Genomic DNA, 19235 nt, shown 5'->3' with positions numbered 1-19235 from the left:
GAGTAGCTGGGACTACAGGCATGCGCCACCATGCCCGGCTAATTTTTTCTATATATTTTTAGTTGTACAATTAATTTCTTTCTAATTTTAGTAGAGACGGGGTCTCGCTCTTGCTCAGGCTGGTTTCGAACTCTTCGAACTCCTGAGCTCAAACAATCCGCCCGCCTCGGCCTCCCAGAGAGCTAGGATTACAGGTGTGAGCCACCACGCCCGGCCAATGTGGTGAATTTTGATGATTGATTTTTCTTTCTTAATATCAAACCAGTCTTTTATTTCCTGGATAAAACCAACTTGGTCCTAATATGTTACATTTTCTAACGCTGCGGGATGTAGCTTACCGATGTTTTTCTACAGGCGTTTTGCATCTGCATGTGTGTGTGAATCAGACAGGCCTCTGGGTTTTGCCACGTTCTTTCCTTGCCCTTTCTTCAGTCTACAGGAAGTGTTTACTTAAGACTGGAATTCTCTCTTCCTTGCATTTTCATAGAACCACTGGCAATGCTTTCTGTGCCAGGAGTTGTCTTGGTGGGAAGGTTTGTGGCCACTGCCCCACTCAGGTCCCTTGCTCTGTTTTGGTAGGTTGGCCTTTTCTAGAAATTTGTCTATCTCATCTAGGTTGTCACACGTGGAGTAAAGTTGTTCATAAAACCCTTTTCTCTGTTTCCTGTCTGTAGTTTGGTCCAATGGTACACCCAAGTGTTTTGGTTTTTTTCTTGTGGTTTTTTTTTCTTTTTCTTTTTCGTTTGTTTATTTTTTAGAGATTGGGGTCTTACTGGGTTGCTCAGGCTGGTCTCAAACTCCTGGGCTCAAGCCGTCCTCCTGCCTCAGCCTCCCAAGTCTCTGGGATGACAGGCTCAAGCTACCACGCCCAGCTATGACCCCCTAGTTATTTGTGCCTTTTTACAAAGCAACTGTGCCAAAGGGTTGCCTGTTCTTATTAGCCTATTTCAAATACCAACTTTTGGCTTTGTTAATCTTTTCTTTTGGTTAGTTTTTCATGATATTAATTTTTCTTTTCATTATTTCATTCCTTGTAATTTGTTTGGCTTTAAAATTCTACTGTCCTTTTTCTGACTTCATGAATGGAATGCTTAGTTCACTGTCTTCAAGCACATCTCACAAATTTGCATACATGGTACTTCCTTACTCATTCAGTTCTACTGAATTGAATTTTCAGGTTTTCTTCTTGAATGCAGGAGATGTGTTTGAGTTTTAATTTTTTTCTTTATAGCTAGAGAATGAGTACCAAAAAAGACGAGTTTATGCCTTCCGGGTTGAGGGTAGAGGACTGGCGCAGGCTCAGATCTCAGGGCTCCTTTGGCCGTATATGGGGGCAAGACAGATATGCTCGCAGCTGAGTGCTGATCCTGAGCTAGTGGGGTGGGGGACAATCTAGATTGTGTCCCCAGCTGCTTCTAACCACACCTGTTCCCTCTGCCACAGGGCGACCTGGCCAAGAAGAAGATCTACCCCACCATCTGGTAAGTCCATCCCCCACGCTGCTCCTGTGGCCTCCCCAGCAGGGACAGGCCTAGCCCTGCCCTCTGCATTCTGGCTATGGCTGTGCTCTGCCCTCAGGTGGTTGTTCCGGGACGGCCTTCTGCCTGAAAATACCTTCATTGTGGGCTATGCCCGTTCCCGCCTCACGGTGGCTGACATCCGCAAGCAGAGTGAGCCCTTCTTCAAAGTGAGTGGCTTCAGGGTCTCCCCTGGCCTGGTTCTGCCCTCTCTGCCAGCTCCCATGGGGCCAGCCTCAGGTAGCCACCAGGGGACATCCTCCCATCCCATCCTGGGGTGTTCTTCCCTCTTAGCACCTGGCGTCCTTGCCTTCCCCAAAGCTACCCATGCTGCCTGCCAAGCTGGGGCAGAAAACTGCCCCACCTGCTCTTGCCACTTCCTTAGTGGCAGGGGGAGCAATGGGCACAGAGACCCCCATCACCCAGCCACCCTTTGACCAGGCCTCACTGGCTCCACCCTGCTGTGCTCTGGGGGCAGGTTGAATGTGCCTCTTAACCGGCAGAAATCCTTCCAAGCTGCCTTTTCTCAACACATTGTAGTTTGGCGTAATGATTTTGGAGAGCGAGGCTTCTCCAGTGCATTTCTCCCGGTCAGAGTTTCCTGAAATCTCACTTCTGTCTTAGCGCACCAGGTCCCCAGGCATGCATTCATGCTGCCAGCCTCAGCCCCCTGCCCTGGATGTGCAAAGTTGCCGAGATGGCGCTGAACCCAGTGTGGGAAGCCCACCCTGGGTGTGGGATGAGAGCACAAATGAGACCCCCCCCCACTCCCCTGGGGCAGGGCAGACACGGACTCTAAGGGAGGGGCCGACATCTGTCTGTCCATCTCTCCCAGGCCACCCCAGAGGAGAAGCCCAAGCTGGAGGAGTTCTTTGCCCGCAACTCCTATGTGGCTGGCCAGTACGATGACACGGCTTCCTACAAGCGCCTCAACAGCCACATGAATGCACTTCCCCAGGGGCTGCAAGCCAACCGTCTCTTCTACCTGGCCTTGCCCCCCACCGTCTATGAGGCCGTCACTAAGAACATCCACGAGACCTGCATGAGCCAGACGTAAGGCTTGTCCTTCGCCTGCCTTCCCTGCTGCCATGGCCTGTCTGCCCTGCCCTGGCTACAGAGCTGCACTGGCCCGGGCAGGGGCTCCCCCTGCTCCGAAGAGCCCTCAGGTCAAATGGCTCTAGGCAGCTGAAAAGTTGGGTGCCCCCTGTTTGTTCTCTACACGAATTAGCTCTCCAAAGAAGGGAATAGGCTATAAATACGGTAGTTTTCTAACAGTCCTTGCTGAAAATGTTACTACCCATCTTCGTGGTTCAAATGTGTTTCAAGCGCTGGAGTGCAGCAGCCTCAATGTCCATCAGGCGGGAAATCAGTCCCTGGCAGCAGTCTCCACCGCGACCACAAGGTGGCGGTGTTGCTCCATGAAACACTCGCTGCCGCGGGCTCATTCTCTGCCTTTTCCCCAGTCCCCGCCAGGGCCACGAGGTGGCAGTGTTGCTCCACGAGAAGCCCGCTGAGCGGCGCTTACTCCAGCGGATTCCCAGACCCACGGTCCTTTGTCTCCCCACTCTCCCCTGCCCTCCTGGTTTTGCTCTTCGTGACACAGCAAAGAAAGGGCCCTTTTCTCATTTTAAAGCCAATGGGGAAAGGCCGGGCGCGGTGGCTCACACCTGTAATCCCAGCACTCTGGGAGGCTAAGGCGGGAGGATGGCTTGAGCTCAGGAGTTGGAGACCAGCCTGAGCAAGAGCGAGACCCCGTCTCTACTAAAAACAGAAAAATTAGCCAGGCATGGTGGGGTGCGCCTGTAGTCCCAGCTACACAGGAGGCTGAGGCAGGAGGATTGCTCCCCTCTTAGCACCTGGCATCCTTGCTTTCCCCAAAGCTACCCATGCTGCCTGCCAAACTGGGGCAGAAAACTGCCTCACCTGCTCCTGCCACTTCCTTAGTTTGAGGAGTTTGAGGCTGCAGTGAACTGTGCTGACACCACTGTACTCTACCCAGGGGAACAGAGTGAGACCCTGTCTCAAAAAAAAAAAAAAAAAACCAAGGGGGAGCCCATGCCCTTGCCAGCACCTGTCCCCCCACACAGGGCCAATGTGACATGTCAGCAGTGCTGTCCAGTGCCAGCGGGTTGGCAGGAAGGTTTTCAAGGTGTTGAGCTTCCTGTTGAGAGCCAGGGACAGAAGGCAGGGGACAAAGGCCAGCCCAGCAGAACTGAGGATGCAGAGGGGGCAGGGAGGCCCTGCTCCCTGGGGAGGGGAGTCAGGGGTAACTCAGTCTGACCCATACTCCCTGAGGAGGGGGTCAAGGGAGGTGACATGGCTCTGGGCTCCCGGCAGAGGCTGGAACCGCGTCATTGTGGAGAAGCCCTTCGGGAGGGACCTACAGAGCTCTGACCAGCTGTCCAACCACATCTCCTCTCTGTTCCGGGAGGACCAGATCTACCGCATCGACCACTACCTGGGCAAGGAGATGGTCCAGAACCTCATGGTGCTGAGGTGGGCGCTCTTCTGGGGGACGGAGGAGAAGGGGACGGTGTCAGGAGTCGGTGCTTGTGGAGCCTCGACTGTCCTGCTGCCTCCCCGAGGACGAATTCCTCCAGAACATGGGGCCCCTGCCCCTCTGCTGTGCCAGCCTCTGCCCTGCTCATCCCTACAGATTTGCCAACAGGATCTTCGGCCCCATCTGGAACCGGGACAACATAGCCTGCGTGATCCTCACCTTCAAGGAGCCCTTTGGCACTGAGGGTCGTGGGGGGTATTTCGATGAATTTGGGATCATCCGGTGAGAGCCTGTTTCCCCTTCGTGGCAGGCGGCACAGGGCGTGGGGCACAGTCACCTGCAGGGCTGGCCCTCCCTGTTGTGGGAAGCTCTTCCTCGTACCCCAACGGTCAAAATCTGAGGAGCTGAGCTGTCAAGGGTGGCCACACCCCTCGGGTTTCCTGGCTCAGTGGCTGGGTCGCTGTCTACTTCCTTGCTTTAAGGGGACCTGGAAGACGGTGGGGATCTGGAAGCAAGTCTTGCACCTGCCACTGGAAAGCCTTGTTTGGGAAGCACAGGCCCCCCTGGAACTTGGCTGACAGGGAGGGGGCTAAGAGGCCCATTCCTCATTGCTTCCCCCTGACCTGGAAGTGGCGCCTGACCAGAGCTTTGGCCTCTTCTGCCACCAGGGACGTGATGCAGAACCACCTCCTGCAGATGCTGTGTCTGGTGGCCATGGAGAAGCCCGCCTCCACCAACTCGGACGACGTCCGTGATGAGAAGGTGGGTGGGGGTGTACCCTCCTGGTCCCCAGCAGCCGTGCCCCCGAGCAGGCCCACTTCTAAGACGCTGAGCAAGATATGCAAATGGCAGGTGTCCTTGTCCCCTACAGAAGCTACCAGCTCTGAGGACAGCAGGTAGAAGCACCCAGGGCTGGGAGTCATGAGGCCAGGTTGTCATGTCCCAGGTGTGACAGTGAATGCAGTACAACCAAGAGCAGGCCTCACCTTCCTCCTCAGAAAACACAAGAGTGGGCCAAGGTGGTCCTGGAGGGCCCTCAGGGAAGGGACCCATGGCCGTGCCCCTGGCACAGTGAGCAAAGCCAAAGAGGTACTTCCTCCCGTCCGTCATTAGGGCTGCTCGTGTGCAGGGCGCACACTCCCTGTGGGGAAACCCACCGGCTGGGTCCACCCAGCTTCCTCACACCTGCCACCTGTGCCCCAGCTCATCACCCAGGGGGCCCACTCTCTCCTGGCTTTCTCCCAGGTCAAAGTGTTGAAATGTATCTCAGAGGTGCGGGCCAATGATGTGGTCCTGGGCCAGTATGTGGGGAACCCCAGTGGAGAGGGCGAGGCCACCAAAGGGTACCTGGACGACCCCACGGTGCCCCATGGGTCCACCACTGCCACCTTCGCAGCTGTCGTCCTGTATGTGGAGAATGAGAGATGGGACGGTAGGTGGTGCTTCTGGGGCTGAGTGAGGCAGGGCGGGGCACGTCCTTGGGAGACCCTTTCGCTGCTGGAGGGCGGAGGCTGGCAGGGGTGGGACACAGCACCCTGCCACACTGCCACGCCACGCATGCACATTCACACACCCCAGCCCATGCCACCAAGAGAGCTGGTCCTGAGACTGGCCTTGTCACTCATCCAGGGGTGCCTTTCATCCTGCGCTGCGGCAAAGCCTTGAATGAGCGCAAGGCAGAGGTGCGACTGCAGTTCCGCGATGTGGCTGGCGACATCTTCCACCAGCAGTGCAAGCGCAATGAGCTGGTGATCCGCGTGCAGCCCAACGAGGCCGTGTACACCAAGATGATGACCAAGAAGCCCGGCATGTTCTTCAACCCTGAGGAGTCGGAGCTGGACCTGACCTATGGCAACAGATACAAGGTGCCCCTGGGGGCGGGGCCCGTGAAGGAGGCCTCCGGGCCTGGGGATGACGCACGGTGGTGTCAGTGAGACCCCTTCCTTTGCAGAACGTGAAGCTCCCTGATGCGTATGAGCGCCTCATCCTGGATGTCTTCTGTGGGAGCCAGATGCACTTTGTGCGCAGGTGAGGGCTCCCTGTGGCCATGGGGGTGGCCTTTCCCCCCTCCCTCTGTGCCGCCCCCCTCCCAAGCCACACTGTTTCCCTTCAGCGACGAGCTCCGGGAGGCCTGGCGGATCTTCACCCCCTTGCTGCACAAGATCGAGCTGGAGAAGCCCAAACCCATCCCCTACATTTATGGCAGGTGAGGGCAGGGCAGGGCAGGGAGCGCCGGCAAGCCTGTGCCCAGGGCAGGCTTCCCTCACCACCCTGCCTGTCCCCTCTCCAGCCGCGGCCCCGCAGAGGCAGACGAGCTGATGAAGAGAGTGGGCTTCCAGTACGAGGGCACCTACAAGTGGGTGAACCCCCACAAGCTTTGAGCCTGGTGCCCACCCACACCCCACCCGCCTTGGCCACTCTGTCTCTCCTTCCCACTGTCCGACCCCGCGGGAGGGCTTCGGGACCACAGGCCTCAGTGTCACATTCCTGGCCCCGGGCTTGGGCCACCCTTTGCCCCTCGCCACTGTTGCTGCTGCTGCCGCCTGCAGCCAGCTACATTCCTCAGCCACCAAGCACTGGAGACTGACCATCCCAGGCCCCCTCAGGCCCTGCCTGAGCCAGCCTCGTCCCCTCACTCCAGCCCCAACGGAAGGGAGGAGAAGGGCGGTCTGTCTGTCTGTCTTGGGGCTCCTCAGCCACTGGGACTGGGGATGGCCCAGGGCAGGAGCCAGGGCTGACGGGGAGGGCTATGGGCCTCAGTGGGGCAGTGGCCAAACCACACTCCCTGGTGGCTGTGGGCAGGCTCCTCAGAACTTGGGGTGTGAGAGAACCTGCCCGCAACCAAGCCAGCCTCAGTGCCATTCCACATTTCTTGTCACCAGCTGGAAGGGCCCTGGTGCTGCCCAGCAATGCCTTGGGCCCCTAGGAGTCCCCCAGTCCCCCCAACTCTGCACTCCACAGGCCCCACCCTAGCTGCAGGTAGCCTCCCCACCACAGGAAAAGCAGAAGCAGCAGCTGGTACCCCCCGCCACCTCGTCCCTCTCCATTAAATCTGCAAACAGCCCCTCCTGTCCCCTTGTCATTTGCTTCCCCCACTCCCCGTGCACCTGCATGGTTCCCCTGCAGCCGGCCTCCCTCAGGCTCCTCACCTCTGGGCCTGACCCCACATCCAGTTGTGACCACTGTGTCACCTCTCTTTCCAAATACTACTTGCAGAGGTCCATTTCTGTTATTGTCAGCAGCCACAGGACACTCATACAAGCCCCAATCCAGAAATGGCTTCTCCCCACTTCTGGAGGCCAGAGTCCGAAATCCAGGTGTGGGCAGGGCCGCACTCCCTCCGGAGGCTCCTTCCCGCCTCTTCTAGCTCGTGGCGGCTGCTCCAGGCAGTCCTGCTGTGGCCACCTCACCCCGCTCTCTGCCTCCATCTCCATGTGGCCGCCGCCTCACCGTGTGTGGCTTCTTCTCTTCCATCTTGTAAAGACACCACTCACACTGGATTAGGGCCCACCTGCTCCAGTATGACCTCGTCCTAACTCATGTGACTGCATCTGCAAACACCCTATTTCCAAATAAGGCCACCTTCAGAGATTCCAGGTGGGAATGAGTGTTTGGGGCCACTTTCAGCCCTGTACACTGGCCCAACAAGGGTAGCAGCCTGAGTGTCTCAGCACAGTGTTTGTCCTGCCGACACCACGGTACCTGTGCTTGTGGCCTGGGTTCTAGGAGATGACACCAGCAGGACAAAATGACCAGGTGGTGGTGTGTTTTATGGAGGAAGCAAACGCTCAAGGACGGGTTAGGGCAAAGAAGGCAGGCAGAGGCCTGGATCCAAAGGATGAGCTGAGGCTCCTGCCCAGGAGAAATCCACAGTGAAAGAGGAAACAAACGGTGGGCAGGACAGTTCCCGTCCCATAAGCCAGGATGGTGTCTTGCTCCCTGCCTACTACATGCAAGCTGTGCCCCTGTGTGTGATTCCGACTCTTCCCATCCCCCATGGAAACGGGAAGTGGCACCTCTGGGTTGTGGGAGGAGGGAGGTCACCAAGTTCACCTGCACCCTGAATAGGGAAGGAAGGAGCTTAATGGGGGCCAGGAGCAGGTCACAGGATTGGAGGCTGCACTGAGGCCAAAGGGTAGTGGCCTTTTGGCCTTGGTCCTGGTGCCCATGGTCTCCAGAAGGGGTCGTGGGAAAGGCTGAAACCTGGGAGCTGGGGGTCCCGCTGAGGTTGAGCCCCAGGGCTCTCAGGGTGCAAAGAAAGGCTTAGTAGGGGGCATGTGTGTGCAAGCAACAAGACTGTCACCCCTTGTGTCCTGGGACTTGGGGCAGCCTCCTCTGTTACCTACCATGGGAGATCAGGCAGGGGTGGCCAGGAGGGAAACTCCTGGGGACAGGGCGCAAAACCCAAGTAAGTGAGCATGGGTCAGTCCCAAGGTCTCAATACCACCTCCACAGTCACCTCTGGGTGTGATGAACGTCTCTGGGCTCACCGTGCTGGATGTGACTCTGGCTGAGTGGTTAGAGAGGAGCTGTGTGGCTCTATTGCCCTTGACTCCCTGCAGTGCGGGTCTTGAAACTGCAGTTGGGCAGACTAAGCTCTGTGACAGGCCCGGAACGAAGGCGGGGATGCGAAAGAGCGGGCCCCTGAAGTTGCATCTGCACCTCACCCACCGCTCGCCACCAGGGGGCGCCGTCCTCAAAGCCCAGAATAGGGACATGGGGATGGCATTGAGCCCTGAGGGGGGTGGGGACCAAACTGAAGGCGCGGGGGCCCGAGCCCCAGGGAGCGAGCACCTCACTCTTCGTGTCCCTCATGTTTACGGACTGCAGGGAATCTACAGGCATGGCATCACTGGGATGGACGCTCCCGTACAGGGGCAGCAGTGGGTGCCGGAAGTGGAGAAGGGACCCAGCCACACAGATGGCCCCAACACATGAGTGACTGCGTGTGAGTGGGAAGGGAGGAACGTGGGGACCTCTCCATCGGATACTGCTCTGAGTGCCTACACTGTGACAGAGACATGAAGACCCTGGCGAGGACACTGAACTGTCTGTCACCTGACCTCTGATTGCCTATGAGGGCCCTGATGAGGACAATCAACTGTCAATTCAGCCCTGGGTGCCTACACTGAGGTACATACATGAGGGACCAACTAAGGACAGACAATTGTCACCTCATCTCTAGGTGAATACATTGTAGCACAGGCCTTAGGGTCCCACTGAATTGAGACAAGTGTCACCTGAGTTCTGGGGACCCACACTGGGAAACAAGGATGACACACACTGAGGAAAGTCATCACTCACCTCATATGTGTGTGCTTACAATGGGGCAGATGCAACACACCTGTCACCTCAGCTCTGTGTGCCAACATAGGTGCTGAGGTATGAGGCCCGAGTCAGGGCTTTTAACTGACACCAAATCTCTTATAGAGATTATACTGGGACAGAGGCAGGGGGGCCCAGGTGGGGACAGGCAACTGTCCCTTCAGTTCTGAATGCCTACTCTGTGGCAGAGGCATTTGGGCCCAGGTAAGGGCACTCAACTGGCACCTCAGCTCTGGATGCCTGCACAATGGGTTTAGGCATTTGCATCCAGGTGTGGTCACTCAACCGTTACCTGAGCTCTAATACAGATATGCTAGGGTAGAGGCAAGAGGTCCCAGATGAGAATAGTCAACTGTTGACACCTGAGCACTGCTGCCTGCACTGAGACTGCTGCAAGAGGTCCAGGTGTGGGCAGTCAACTGAAAGCACAAATCTGGGTGCGTATATTGGAAAAGAGAACGAGAGACCATTGAGGTCATTCAACTGTCACTTCATCTCTGGGTCATTAAACTTAGGCAGAGGCATGAAGGTGAGGGTCTCAATTGACACCTGAGCTCTGGTTGCCTAATCTAGGGTAGAGTCAAGAAGTCTCAGGCGAGGACAGTCAACAGGCACATGCGCTCTGCTGCCAGCTCTGGGGCACAGGCAGGCAGGCTGATGTGATTACTGTCACCTGACAACTCAGTGCTCGGGTCCCCACTGTGAGAGGGGAACAAGGGATCAGGTGAGGGCATTCAACTGTCACTCACCTCAGTTCTGGGGCCCTACGCTGAGACAGGGACGTAAAGGCCCAAGAAAACACTCAACGTGGGCTCTCCACTGGGGCACGGACAAGAGAAGCAGTCTCATGCTGGGTGCCTACACTGGGACAGACACACAAGGGCCCAAGTGACATATATCAACTGATAGCCTAGATAGTGGTGCCCATACTGCAAAAAGGCATAAAAAAGCCCAGGTTAAAGCAATCAATGTCACCTCAACCTGGGTTTCTGAACTTGGGCAGAGGCATGACAGCATGCATGAGGACAGTCAACTGGCACCTTAGCTCTGTGTGTGTCTACATTTTGACAGAGGCATGAGGGCCAGGTGAGAGAAGTCTCACCTCAGATCTGAGTGCCAAAATATAGCCAAGACATGAAACCCAGGTAAAAATACCCAACTGTCACCTCAGGTCTGGGTGACTACACTGAGCTAGAGGGATGAGGGCCCAAGTGATGACATTCACTTGTCACCTCAGCACTGTGTGCCTACACTCATGCAGACATGAAGATGCAGGTGAAGGGAGAAAACTTCCACCTCAGCTCTAGGTGTCTACACGGGCACAAAAGTATGAGGACCCAGGTAGAGACAGTCAAGTTCAGTTCTGGGTCCTTAAGCTTCCACAGAGACATTAAGGCCCATGTGAATATAATGAACTGCCACCTCTGCTATAGGTGCCCACACTGTGGCAGAGACAGGCAAGCCAAAGTCACAGCCATTCCACTTGCAGGTATATACCACCTCAGAGAGGTCAAAATATATCTTCACATGAAAACTTGTATACATATGTTCATAGCAGCACTATTTATAACAGCCAAAAGGTGGAAGCAACCCAAACTTTCATCAAACATGAGTGAATGGATAAACTAATTAGCAATAATAAACAACAAACTACTGGTCCATGCTACAACACGGGCGATCCTCATAAGCATCTTTTTTTTTTTTTTATTTTTTTACATTTTTTTTATTTTTTAATTTTCACATTTTATTTCTTCTTTTCTACCACCAATTCAGGTAGCACCTCATAAGCATCTTGTTCAGTGAGAGAAGCCAGACACAAAAGGCCACATAAGGCCAGAGCAATCAGGCATCCAAATTGGAAAAGATGTCAAGTTAGCCTTGTTCACAGGTGACATGACCTTGTACTTAGAAAAAACTAAAGACTCCACCAAAAACCTGATAGAATTAACAAACTAATTCAGTAAAGTTGCAGGATACAAAATCAACATACAAAAATCAGTAGCATTTATATACACCAATAGCAAACAATCTGAAAAAGAAATCAAGAAAACGATCCTGTTTACGATGGCTACAAAGAATATAAAATACCTAGGAATCAACCAAAGAAGTAAAAGATCTAGACAAGGAAAACTATAAAACACTGATGAAAGAAATTGAAGAGGACACAAAAAAATGGAAGTATTCCATGTTCATGGACTGGTAGAATTAATATTGTTTAAATGAGAACACTACCCAAAGGAATGTACGGATTCAATGCAATCTTTATCAAAATACCAATGATATCTTCACAGAAATATAAAAAACAATTCTAAAATTTATATGGAACTACAAAAGACCCCCAATAGCAAAGTAACAGTGTTCTTGTTACTTACAATATTTATTTTATTTTATACCTATTTAAAGAGCTATCTTAAACTCCATTTGGACATAAACTTTTCATATCTCACTCGTGTACACACATAAAAAGGATGAGGCCAAGCCTAGTGGCTCACACCTGTAATCCTAGCACTTTGAGAGGCCAAGGCAGGAGGATCGCTTGAGCCCAGGAGTTCAAAACAAGCCTGGGCTACATAGTGAGACCGCAGCCTCTATAACAAATTTTAAAATAGCCAGGTGTAGTGGTGTGTGCCTATAGTCCCAGCTACTCAGGAGGCTGAGGCAGGAGGATCACTTGAATTCAGGAGTTTGAGGTTGCAGTGAACTGTGATGACACCACTGCACTCTAGCCTGGGCAACAGAGCAAGACCCTGTCTCCAAAAAACAAAAAAAAACAGTCCCAGAGGCCGGGCGCGGTGGCTCACGCCTGTAATCCTAGCTCTCTGGGAGGCCGAGGTGGGCGGATTGTTTGAGCTCAGGAGTTCAGTTCGAAACCAGCCTGAGCAAGAGCAAGACCCCGTCTCTACTAAAAATAGAAAGAAAATAATTGGACAACTAAAAATACATAGAAAAAAAAATTAGCCGGGCATGGTGGCGCATGCCTGTAGTCCCAGCTACTCGGGAGGCTGAGGCAGGAGGATCGCTTGAGCCCAGGAGTTTGAGTTTGCTGTGAGCTAGGATGACGCCACAGCACTCTAGCCCGGGCAACACAGTGAGACTCTGTCTCAAAAAAAAAAAAAAAAAAAAAAAAAACATCCCAGAGAAAATAAAGGGTTTACACAGGGCTGCCCCTGGACAGAAGACCTGGAACTGAATCCCAGGTTTCTGGTCTGTCACTTGTGTGGTGCCCCTGGGGAAGGGGGAGTTGCCTCTGGACCCTCAGAGGGACTCATTAAACCAACCTTTCCTAAATCCCTGCTCAGAGCAAAATGTAAACACAGTCCTGTAAGAACTACCAGTATGGCAGATGCCCTGTGTCCCCTGGCAGGCCACGGGTGTGAGTAGCCGGGAGCTGCTTCTACTGGGCCCCACTAAGGAGGGCATGGAGCCCAAGGTTCAGTACCACAAATACCTGAGAGGCCATCAAATTCCGTGACAAAAGCCAAATACAAATCCCTGACTACAGCAGCAGGGTGCTGAAACAGATTATCTTGATCGTGTCAGGAGGAAGTGTGTATGAGTGTTGTGTATGCCAACAGAGAAACTACTAGATTCTAACCAGAGCTCTATCATGCCTGGCTCTATGAGCTTTCTCTGTATTTTGGATTATTTCCCTGGTGGCGGGGTGGTTTCCGGGAAATGGGATCATTGGGTCCAAGGGCAGGAAGGTTTCCGTGGTTCTCATACCACCCAGCTGCTGCCCTCCAGACAGCTGGGCCAGTCGACAGCAGTGGCCCCAGCCATCCCAGCACGGTATGTGGTCAGGGTGCGCTTGGGGCAGTCGTCAGGGAGCCTTCCTGTAAAAGGGAGGGGAGCTGGGCTCGGGCTTTGATGGGCAGAGAGGGCTGGGGCAGGGTTGGGGGGCAGTGTGAATGAAGGCATGGAGAGGAGAGAGCCAGCCAGCCAGGCGGAGTTGGGGTGACTGGTGAAGGGCCGACTGGAGGCCACCCCAGGTCCATGCTGTAAGGACGGCTTTGCTGAAATAACAGGAAAATATCTAATCCCCTAATTTTGTAATAACAGCTAAAGATCAATCCTATGCGATCTCTCTCTGCTCTTCCCGCTGGCAGGCAACCTGCTGGGACTCTGTTTTCACAAACACCTGAAAAGAGCTGTAAGGAAATGTAAATCTTTCTCTTTACATTCCCCAGCTCACAGCTTTTAGAATCTGTTTTATAGCCTAAAGGAGTTCCTGAGAAGCTCGCAGACAGACAATAGGCGGGTAAACTCCAGGTCTTGCTGAAAACCATATCTCAGGGGCAAAGTGGTAAGTCTGACTACATTTCAGAGATAACCAAGTCCGCAGGAACGGAGACAAAACGAGAAAGACGGACAACCTGATGTCTCCCAGCTACCTGGTAATTACTCCACAACAATTACTATTTATCTTTGTCCCCATAAAAGCAGCAAGCCACTTGGCCTGGCTGCTGGCATCTCCATTCTCTTTCTTTGGGATGGCACACCATCTCCCTGCTCTCTTCCCCCCGCTTCTCTCGCTCTCTCTCTCTTATTCTCTCTGGCCTTCTAAAGGGTAAAATTAACTTTTTACTTTTGTATCTTAATCTCTGTGTGAGAAATCTTTCTCCACCCGCGCCATGAGCGCCTACTGGGCTTTCCACCCTAACACACGCTGCGGGCTGGGTGTCCAGCAGTGCCCGGAGCCGCGGGGGAAGCCTGGCATAGCTGTTTCTAGAGCCTCCGTTTTTCTTGTTAAGGAACTCGGGATGTCAGTTTGTTTTCAAGTGAAAATAGAGTTGTGTAGAACGCAAAAGTCACGTTACTTGTAGGGCTGAACCCAAGAGGTCTGAAAATCCATTGTTTGTTGTGAAAGCCTCCTCCACTCCTCCAGAAAGTGTTTATTTTCCTTTGCCCTTAGGGTGGAATGCGGACAAAGAATACTGCAGGAGCACCTCTGTGGAGGGAGGGGGCTTGAACGATGAGGCGGGAGAAGCAGGCAAAATCTTTCAAGTGTGTCCAAGTAGCGCTTCCCACGCCCCTCCTCTTATAAGAGTGACCCTTGAGGCAGCAGGCACGCGCTTCTACACAGACTACAAGGCGCTTCTTAAAAACCAGGCGCTCCCTGGTTTTTAAAAAGCACATATATCAACTTTGGAACAATTTCTCATCGTGCCTCCAGATCCATCTGCCTCGTCCCACGCCTCAGAAATCTGACCTTAGGGCCTGAGTGGAAACCCACCCGAACAAGCCTATGTAGGCGGAGATGTCCCACCCAAGAGGCGTTCCAGGGGTACCTCCCGGGCAGGGCATAAGCAGGACAAGGGGCGGGGCCAACCCTCCCACTGTACGACCTGGAGGCTCAGTCAGGGCGCACTGCAGAGGCGGAGCCGGCGCCGGGGACGGGGCCCGCCCAGGCCCCTCCCACTCGGCTGCTGGAGCTAATGCTAGAGGCGGGCCTAGAGGTGGGGCCTGCACAGAGCCAGGCGACTGGGCTGCCGCGGCCCCTGCAGATAGCAGGGGTGGTGTCGGCTGGCTGTGGCCCCGCCCCGGGCCGCCATTCGCGGACCTTCCCAACCCCTCTGCGCAGCTCGCTTTCCTCCTCTCGCCGAGCGGAGCGGGGCCACCGGCCCGACAGGGCACCTCCCTGACCGAGCCCACGTCTCCCCACGGCCAGGCAAGTCCCCGGCAGGCCCTGCCTGCGTCGTCGGCCCCCAGGACCGGAGAAACCGTCCAAGTCCCGGGCCTCCCACGAGAGTAGCCCAAGTCCGGGAGAACCACTTCCACGTCCCAGCCCTGGAGGCTCCTGTGGGCACGATTATGAGCCAATAGGTTCCTTGGGCCCCTCCAGGCCAGGCAGGGTTTCTCTCGCGTTCCCGAGGAGCCTAGACTGGCCAGGTGGTTGAACGAACAAATGGTAGTACCGATCGCGCCCCTCCCCCAAGCAGGGGCCCAGCACAGGCTTCCGCCTGACTCCCACCCAAACCTCTTCCGCTTTGTTCCCGCAGAGCGCACGGTTCCAAACAGCACACCTGCCGGCGGTCCCAGCGCAACCCGGCGGGAGGAGCGGACATGAGGTTGGCAGGTGGGTGGCTTCCACAACGAGCAGAAAGGACTTGAAAAGGGAACCTGGCTGGAGGCTCAGGTGTCCCGACATCTGTGTCTGGAGGGTCCCGGGTGGACCACTGGGTTTGATTTTGGACATGAAGGACTCTGCACAAACATTCATTCTGTGACCTTGAGCAAATCCTTTCACCTCTGAGGACTTTAGCTCCCCGAGCTATGACATGAGGATTAGTATAATCAGTATCTCCCAACCCAGATAGCAGGCTGGCTGCTTTCTGGAAAATGAGTAGTGAGAGAGAGGGGGCAGGGAGTCAGTTGAGGTGGGGAGGTGTGGTCTTAGAGGGGAACTGATAGAAGTGGCTGTGGGGTTGGATATGAACCGGATGCCAGACCTGGTAAGAGCTGGACAACTAAGATGAAGATCCTTGGGGAGGGATAAGCTGGGTGGGGCGGAGAGTAGAACTCAAGAATTGGAGTTCAGACCTGCTAAGGTAGCAGCTTTATGGAGCTGGTGAATGAGGAACTGGCTGGCATGAGTGCAAGAGAAGTCAAAGCTGGAACTAGAAAATAGGCGGTTAATTCAAGATTTGGGAGTAGATGAGATCATCTAAAAAGAGTATGGGTAGAGTAGGCAGCCTGGGACAGAAGCCTGGGAGTGTCCAGCTTTTAAGGGTAGGTAGAGGAAGGCGCTCTAACCAAGGAGAATGAGTATGCAGAGAGGTCAGGTCAGGAGAGCGTGATATCAGTGGAGAAGTGTGTCTGTCAAGACATGGGCAGCCCACTGAGAGGTCAAGGAAGATGAGGGCTGACAGGTGACCATGAAGATCATCGGTGGCCTTGGCAACATGCTGTTTTCCTGGGGCAGTGGAGGCAAGGCCACATTGGAGCAGGTTGGGGAAAGAATGGGAGGTGAGATGTTGGAAAGAGTGAGCATAGATGACTTTGGACGGGTTCGACAGGGACGAGGAAGGTTAGGGGAGTGAGGATGGGGATGTGGTTTTGAAGGAGAACTTTTTCTTTGATTTCTTAAGATGGGAGGTGTTGAATATACAGGAGAAAGAGCAAGGTAGAGGGGATCCAGCTCACGGCAGGTGAAGGGACTGGTCTTAACAAGGAGTAGGGACCCTTTCTATCAGAACAGGCGGAAAGGAGAGGCAGATGGGGGGCACAAATATATTGGTAGTCTCAGAGGCAGGAAGTTGAAGGGGTTTCTGGGGAAGGCCTGGAGCCCCTCTCGAGCAGGGAGTTCTGGAAGTCCCCTCTAAACCTTCCAGGGAGAGCCAAACCGGGCAGGCTTTGCCTTTGAACTTGGTTTCCTCCTTCCACTTGCCCAGGAGCTTGAGTCTCCCTCTCAGGCCTGGTGGATGGCTACAGGTCCCCACCTTCCTGTACTCCAGTCACTTCTTCCCAAGTGGAAGGGGAGACCTGGTCATCACAGGCTATGGGTTCATTCTGAAGTTACCTGGTGTCTGAGGTGAGCTTGCCCCGTGTCTGTCCTGCCTCTAGGCCCCCTCCGCATTGTGGCCCTAGTCATCACTGTGGGTCTCACCTGGATCATAGTCAGCATCCTCCTGGGTGGGCCTGGCAGTGGCTTTCCTCGCATCCAGCAACTCTTCACCAGTGAGTGTGGGACCCTTCCTTGCCCTGCTATGGAGGTCACCACCAGGGTGGCCGCCTGGGCCTGTGGCTGAGGCTTGAGGGTTGGGGGTGGCTTGGGTTTTCTTTCGTCTCCCTGGCAGGCTACCTCTGGCTGTCCCCAGTCTGTCTCCTGGCATCAAGTGCAGCCTTCCCCCACCACCCAGTTTCTCCAGCAGGGAAAGCCAATACTCGATAATTAGAATTCTGTGCCCCATCGAAGTCAGCAGGGTCAGAGTGAGGGGCAGGAAGGCTTCCACTGAATGTTGGGAACAATGCTCTGGTTGCTCCCGCAGGCTTTTTGCTAAGCCCTGAGCTAGGGAGGGGACTTTACGCTTTGTCAACTGGTAATAGGTCACCTATATACTTTTTACAATTCCAATTCACCCTTTTCCTAGAGTAGGGAGTTTTCCATCTGAACATCATTTAGACTTGAGCAGATAGTATGCCAAGGTCAGCCTGTCTTAGCCCCTGGCTGCTGAGCCTGACAGCTCCTCCACCTTGAGTTTGTGGTGTAGGGCCAGGCTGCCCTGCTTTGCAGGCTCCAGGAGGCCTCCACGCTAACAGAAACAACTCTTTGTATCCACAGGCCCAGAGAGCTCAGTGACTGCAGGTAAGGCTCCTGTCACCTCCCTGCTCCTCCCTTTTGCCCATCCCTCATACCGTCTTTGTGACAGCCCTACCTTCCCCCTAGTCCTCCAAGGTTTCTATTCTCCATTAATTCCTCCCTGAACTAGCTATCACAGCCCACCAGGGCTGCCCGCATGCTGTGAACCTAGAAAACAAGTTACCTGCTGCCAGAATGCAATGGGGGGACAGGAGTAGGAAAGAAATTGGAAGGAAGAAAACAGGTCACCAGTCCCAAGCAAGTCCAAAACCCAGCAGGGAAAATTGTATTAGGTTCAAGGCCTGAGAAGACTCCTCTGTGGCCTGATGCTCTGTCCTCTGGGCCTGCTGGGGTGACGACATATTCTGAAATGGGAAACAGTCCCACTCTCTGGGCCTTTGCCCTCTCTGGCCTCTGCATCCATGGCTCTGCCTTTGGAGTCACCCTTCCTTTCTTTCGTCCTGTCTCTGTTCCTTTTAGTCCAGGTTGGCAGTATTTCTGCTGGTGTAAAATTCTCCCAAACCTTATTGGTCTCTTGTGCAGTGCATGGGGGGTCCATGCTATAAATAAGAAACTCTTCCATGGATCCCTCTTGGATAGCCCGGTCTCTATTCCAAACTTCTGCCAAGAGGGTCGAGTGGATCCACAAGTCACAGGCTTCATCTCTTTAGCAAATGCCTGGCCAGTCACAGCCCTGGTGTTCTCTCCAGAGGCTGCCTTCTCACCTTTTGCAATATGAGATTAGGCTGAGGATTTTCTAAATCTTCACATTCCGGTTCCTTCATGCTTAACAGTTCCTCAATTCCTTGTTCTCTATTCTATCAAATTTTACTGTGAACAGTGGGGAGAAATCAGGCCATGCCTTCAAAACTTTGCTTGGAAATGTCCTCAGCTAAATATCCAAGTTCAGTGCTTACAAGTCCTGCTTTCTACAAAACACTAGAACACAAGTTGGCGGGGTTCTTTGCCACTTTATAACAAGGATCACCTTTCCGCCAGTGTCTAGTAGCACGTTCCCCATTTCTCTCTGAGACCTAACCAAAGGCACCTTTAACATGCATACTTCTAGCAGCATTCTATTCGTGGTAATATATGTATTCTCTAAGATGATAGAAGCTTTCTCTATTGTTCTCCTTTCTGCTTTCTGAGCACTCACCAGAATTGCCTTTAAATTTCCCTATTTCTACCAACACTCTCTTTTTTTTTTTTTTTTTTTTGAGGCAGAGTTTCACTGTGTTGCCCTGGCTAGAGTGCCGTGGCATCATCCTAGCTCACAGCAACCTCAAACTCCTAGGCTCAAGCAATCCTCCTGCCTTAGCCTCCCGAGTAGCTGGGACTACAGGCATGCACCACCATGCCCGGCTAATTTTTTCTATATACTTTTAGTTGTCCGATTAATTTCTTTCTATTTTTAGTAGAGACGGCTCTTGCTTAGGCTGGTCTCGAACTCCTGAGCTCAAACAATCCGCCTGCCTCGGCCTCCCAGAGTGCTAGGATTACAGGCGTGAGCCACCGCACCCGGCCTACCAACACTCTCGTAAAGGCAATCTAGATTTTTCATTTTTTTTTTTTTTTTTTTTTAGAAAAGAGTCTC

General features: G+C 53.7%; 2 protein-coding genes across 4 annotated transcripts in view; both read left to right on the top strand.

Annotated features, from left to right (window-relative positions):
- Positions 1 to 7064, top strand: part of G6PD (glucose-6-phosphate dehydrogenase) — a 15938-nt gene extending 8874 nt beyond the window's left edge. For both annotated transcript variants that reach the window (XM_012662007.1, XM_012662006.1), the window contains exons 3-13: positions 1444 to 1481; positions 1579 to 1687; positions 2353 to 2570; positions 3855 to 4013; positions 4174 to 4299; positions 4686 to 4779; positions 5263 to 5449; positions 5647 to 5882; positions 5969 to 6045; positions 6131 to 6223; positions 6308 to 7064. In XM_012662007.1, coding sequence (XP_012517461.1) covers positions 1444 to 1481; positions 1579 to 1687; positions 2353 to 2570; positions 3855 to 4013; positions 4174 to 4299; positions 4686 to 4779; positions 5263 to 5449; positions 5647 to 5882; positions 5969 to 6045; positions 6131 to 6223; positions 6308 to 6398 — 1428 coding nt within the window. In that variant the 3' untranslated portion in view covers positions 6399 to 7064. The remainder of the gene's footprint in view (positions 1 to 1443; positions 1482 to 1578; positions 1688 to 2352; positions 2571 to 3854; positions 4014 to 4173; positions 4300 to 4685; positions 4780 to 5262; positions 5450 to 5646; positions 5883 to 5968; positions 6046 to 6130; positions 6224 to 6307) is intronic.
- An 8287-nt stretch (positions 7065 to 15351) lies between these two features.
- Positions 15352 to 19235, top strand: part of FAM3A (family with sequence similarity 3, member A) — an 8419-nt gene continuing 4535 nt past the window's right edge. For both annotated transcript variants that reach the window (XM_012662017.1, XM_012662016.1), the window contains exons 1-3: positions 15352 to 15418; positions 16906 to 17019; positions 17624 to 17647. In XM_012662017.1, coding sequence (XP_012517471.1) covers positions 15406 to 15418; positions 16906 to 17019; positions 17624 to 17647 — 151 coding nt within the window. In that variant the 5' untranslated portion in view covers positions 15352 to 15405. The remainder of the gene's footprint in view (positions 15419 to 16905; positions 17020 to 17623; positions 17648 to 19235) is intronic.

Source organism: Propithecus coquereli, unplaced genomic scaffold (assembly GCF_000956105.1).
Source record: "Propithecus coquereli isolate 6110/MARCELLA unplaced genomic scaffold, Pcoq_1.0 Scaffold748, whole genome shotgun sequence".
In the NCBI taxonomy this organism is placed as follows: Eukaryota; Metazoa; Chordata; class Mammalia; order Primates; family Indriidae; genus Propithecus; species Propithecus coquereli.
This window is presented reverse-complemented; position numbering and strand designations above follow the sequence as displayed.